The 4,361-nt window shown below is 31.3% G+C and overlaps 1 protein-coding gene across 3 annotated transcripts; it reads left to right on the forward strand.

Annotated features, from left to right (window-relative positions):
- Positions 1-980: 980 nt before the first annotated feature.
- Positions 981-4,071, forward strand: LOC107073742 (COP9 signalosome complex subunit 5-like). Of its 3 annotated transcripts, none has more exons than XM_089176258.1 (5): positions 981-1,237; positions 1,581-1,750; positions 1,887-1,940; positions 2,031-2,092; positions 2,172-4,071. In XM_089176258.1, the coding sequence occupies exons 2-5, from the start codon at positions 1,600-1,602 to the stop codon at positions 2,394-2,396; spliced, it is 492 nt and encodes a 163-aa protein (XP_089032384.1). In that variant the 5' UTR covers positions 981-1,237; positions 1,581-1,599; the 3' UTR covers positions 2,397-4,071. The 3 variants fall into 3 exon arrangements, with proteins under 3 accessions (XP_089032384.1, XP_089032385.1, XP_089032386.1); XM_089176260.1 differs by lacking the exon at positions 981-1,237 and adding an exon at positions 1,269-1,486 and having other exon boundaries at positions 1,870-1,940; XM_089176259.1 differs by lacking the exon at positions 1,887-1,940 and having other exon boundaries at positions 986-1,237.
- The last annotated feature ends 290 nt before the right edge of the window (positions 4,072-4,361 follow it).

The following is a 4,361-nucleotide window of genomic DNA, read 5'->3' on the forward strand; positions in this document are numbered from 1 at the left end:
GCTTGTCTGTTCGACATAGTGCCGTAAAATTATCGGGTTCTCAGTAAAATTATCGTACGCACAGAAAAGAAAATTTTTGACTAGGTTTCTTTTTTATGCAAAAGTGCAAAAAAAAGTGTATTTTCGCGATCTTGTCTTGTCGTTTTTTTCGTTTTGATTTTTTCGATCCTTTTTTCGACTATGCTAATGCTATGTGCTATGATGCTGTGTGATGCTGCGATTCTGCTCTGATGCTGCTTTGCGACTATGTATGCTAAGACCATCCGAATACTGCATACCGAGTAGTAGATATAAACTTTTCGAACTTCAAACTTTTTGATGCAACGATGCATATATAGTTGAGCGAGCGAGCGCTGCGCTGCAATCGAAAAAAAAAAACAAAATTGAGACATATAGAAAATTATATTTACCTATCGAATTATCGTAAATTATCGTACAAGTTGGATTTTCGATCGTACAATGGTTTACATTATGTGACGTGTACGATAATTATCGTACGAATGGAATCACTGGTATAGTCAGTGAAGCCAGATTGCAAACATTTCTACCCCTTCTCTCGAGCCCAGCACACCTACACAGCAAAATTTACGTGTCGGTGTATCGGAAAACCGAAAGAAGCCAAGGGAAGCCGAGGTAGCTGTGCGACAGAGCAGAAATACATGGACATAATACACATTTGAACAATGTCTAAAAAAAATGTGTAAAAAAATGTGTATTGTGTCCAGGTATTTCTCCTCTGTCGCGCAGCTAACCTCGGCTTCCTCGGCTTCCTCGGCTTCTTTCGGTTTCCCGATACACCGAAACGTAACGTTTCGTTGTGTGCAAAGCGTGCTGGCCTCGAGAGAAGGGGTAGAAATGTTTTACGTTCTGGCTTCACTGATCGTGTGTATAGATCTCATAGATAACACTTTGGTTATCTTGATCGGAACACGCCTGGCGGTGGAAATCGATACTTGACGAGCAGGGCAGCCACACGTAGCTTGTTGGTGGCGCAGTCTTTTGCCAAATGGTGGAAACTTAAATGTCCTCCCAATAGAATTTGAAATATTAATTTATACCTACTGCTGTCATTACCTTTGATTTTTATACAAGAAATACTTAAATATAACTCTAAGCAAAGGCAGCAGATGTCGATAACAGTATTCTTATTCGAAGTACAGAGATTTAGTTTTTCCATTTTTTGTTTGTTAAGTTCGTTATTATTGATAATTTTAGAAAACAACTTAAATTAATTAAAGTAGGATAATAATTTCTTTTCATTATTGAAAATTTATATTGCAATGCTCGTTTGTGTTAGATATTTGTATGAATTTATTTTAAATTAAGTTACATTTAAAAAAATTATTGTTTATTATTATTATTATAAGAAGAAGAAATATATTGCTAACTATAATAAATGAAATATGTAAATTTCTTAGAACTTATGTGTATATCAATTTTATAATTTTAATGATAATCAAGTTATTGCGAATGTCTAATACTTAATGTAATATATGATGAACTTGATTAAACATGAATTTTATCATAGTTTTTATTTAAAATTGTGAAAGATAATTTGTTTAATCTGTGATATTTTGTAGCTTTACAAGAAAATAAAACATGGCTAGTACATCCAGTGATCAAAGTATTATTGCTCAAAAAACTTGGGAAATGTCAAATGAAGTTGAAACAATCAGTGCTAGTGATGAAGTTTACAAATTTGATAAACAACGAAACCAAGAGATATTGTGTATTAAGCCATGGGAAAAAAGTAGGTCTAATATAAATATATGAACATTTCCATAAGTTTAACATTATACTAAATATAGAAATAGTTAAGTATAGAAATCTTATTTTATTTTTCTAATGCATTGGATTTGTTCAATATAGTCCTCATTTTTTCAAAGATATTAAAATCTCAGCATTAGCTTTGTTGAAAATGCTAATGCACGCACGTTCTGGTAAGAAGAACGAAGTAATGGGTATTCTGATTGGAAAAGTACTAAGAAATGTAATGATTGTTATGGATTCTTTTGCATTACCTGTTTAAGGGACAGGAGCAAGGGTTAATGCGAAAGCTCAAACATATGAATACATGGATTCTATAAAACAGGTAAAATGGAAAAAAAGATCATTTTGTTTCTTGCATAATGTCATAGTATTTTGTTTAATGTAATAAAATATCCATTTAGGTTGGCAGATTAGAGAACGTTATTGGCTGGTATCATAGTCATCCAGGTTATGGATGTTGGTTATTTGGTATTGATGTGGCTACACAACTTATGAATCAGAATTATCAAGATCCATTTGTCGCTATTGTAATTGATCCTGTGCAAACTATTTCTGCGGCTAAAGTTTGCTTAGGAGCATTTAGAACTTATCCAAAAGTGCGTATCAAAAGTTATATAGAATTATGATTCTAATACATCTTATACAGTTGCATGCAAAATTATCCGACCAAACATACTTTAATCATTTAGTATGTTTTACAAAATGCAAAATGAAAACTCAAATATATCATTGTAAAGCGTTTTTATTATGCCATCGAAATATGTCATTTAAATATTGTTTATAACTATTAACAATTATTTGTTAGAAATATGACAGTTTCTGGTTTTTCATAAATATCCGGTCATGTTCTATAAAGGTATTATTAATGAAGGTAGAATGTAATTTACTTAGCTATGTTCACGTTATCAGTCGCAAATCTATGTAAACATTGAGTTCGTAGTCTTTTCTATATTGTACGATCAGTAACACTTTGTCAAAATGCCGAAACGCACGTCTCTTTAAACATTCGTAAATTAATGATGAAATTACACGATGAAGGAAAAGTCTCCCGTGAAATATCAACAATTATGGCTATCGGAAAATCGACTGTTAACAATATTATTATTAAATTTAAGGCAACGGAATGAAGAAGAAACTAAACGCAATCCTGGGCGACCAAGAAAAATAACTAATCGTGTTGATAGAGTAATTAAAAGAAAGGTTTATCTCAGACGTAACAAAAATTGCTGCAATCAATGCACGCTAGTTACGCGAAGATAATTTGGCTGACATTAGTAAAAGTACTGTGTAACGAAGGTTGACAGAAGTGGGATTTTTCGGTCCCACTATTGTTGTTAAAAAACCACTTATCAGTTAGAAAAATAAGAAGGACAGATTGGAATTCGCAAAAAGACATCAGCACTGGACTATTGAAGATTGGAAAAAAGTGATCTTTTTGGATGAAACTAAAATTAATGGGTTTGAAAACGATGGGAGGAGATATGTTCGACGACCAAAAGGTACTAGATATGATTCAAGATATCAAATTACCCACTGTAAAACACGGTGAAAAAGTAGCATTATGCTATGGGGTGCATTTTCTTGGAAAGGCGTTGGCCCAATCTTTAAAATTGAAGACACAATGGACTCTATTAAATATAGAGATATCATATTAGATATGTAATTCTGCCTTATGCACGTCAAAACGTGCCACGAGGATGGATATTTCAGCAGGATAATGAGACAAAACATCAATTAAAGCTCCTTCAACAGTTTTGTCCCAGAAAAAAGTCCGAGTTTTAGAGTAGCCAAGTCAATCTCCGAACTTAAATCCCATAGAGCATTAATGGCAAGAGCTAAAACTAAAATTAGGGTCTAAAACATGTGCGAATAAAGCTGATTATTTGTGGGGAAAAAGTTCAAGAAGAGTGGAAAAATATCTGTCAAGATAAAATCATTAAACTGATTGAATCGATGCCTCACCGATGTGCTGCTGTGATAGCTACAAAGGATATGGCTACCAAATATTGATGAAAATTTACCATTTATTTCTTATATTTATTTTTTATTACTATTTCTGATTATTTTTTCTTCAGTTTTTTCTATACATAGTGCGAAATTTGTGCTTTGCCAGTTATTTATGAAAAACCAAAAATTATTATTCTTGTTATAAATAATTATAAATTGTTATATATAATTTTCTAATTACATGGTTTTATAACAAAAGAAAAATACTTTACGATGATAAATTTGTATTTGCATTTTGCACCCTTTATATATTACATAATCAAAAAGTGATGTTTGGCCGGATAATTTTGCATGCAACTGTATATACTTACGTATTATATATATATATATATATATATATATATATATATATATATATATATATATACTTATCTTAAAATAACTTTTTTTAATTTATAAGATTATAAAAATCCTAATAAGGAGAAATCAGAATATCAAACAATACCTTTAGAAAAAATCGAAGATTTTGGTGTACATTGTAATCAATATTATTCTTTAGAAATATCATATTTTATATCATCATTAGATAGAAAATTGTTAGATTCTTTATGGAATAAATATTGGGTGAGCGTTCTTAGTTCTCC

Source organism: Polistes dominula, unplaced genomic scaffold (genome assembly GCF_049000335.1).
Source record: "Polistes dominula isolate Pdom_NZ unplaced genomic scaffold, Pdom_raw_medaka contig_281, whole genome shotgun sequence".
Taxonomy (NCBI): Eukaryota; Metazoa; Arthropoda; class Insecta; order Hymenoptera; family Vespidae; genus Polistes; species Polistes dominula.

Coding starts and splice junctions, on each gene's coding strand:
- LOC107073742 (XM_089176258.1), top strand. CDS start 1,600: ATGGCTAGTACATCCAGTGATCAAAGTATTATTGCTCAAAAAACTTGG. Junction 1,751..1,886: donor TATTAAGCCATGGGAAAAAA/GTAGGTCTAATA, acceptor ATTTTTTCAAAG/ATATTAAAATCTCAGCATTA. Junction 1,941..2,030: donor GCTAATGCACGCACGTTCTG/GTAAGAAGAACG, acceptor TACCTGTTTAAG/GGACAGGAGCAAGGGTTAAT.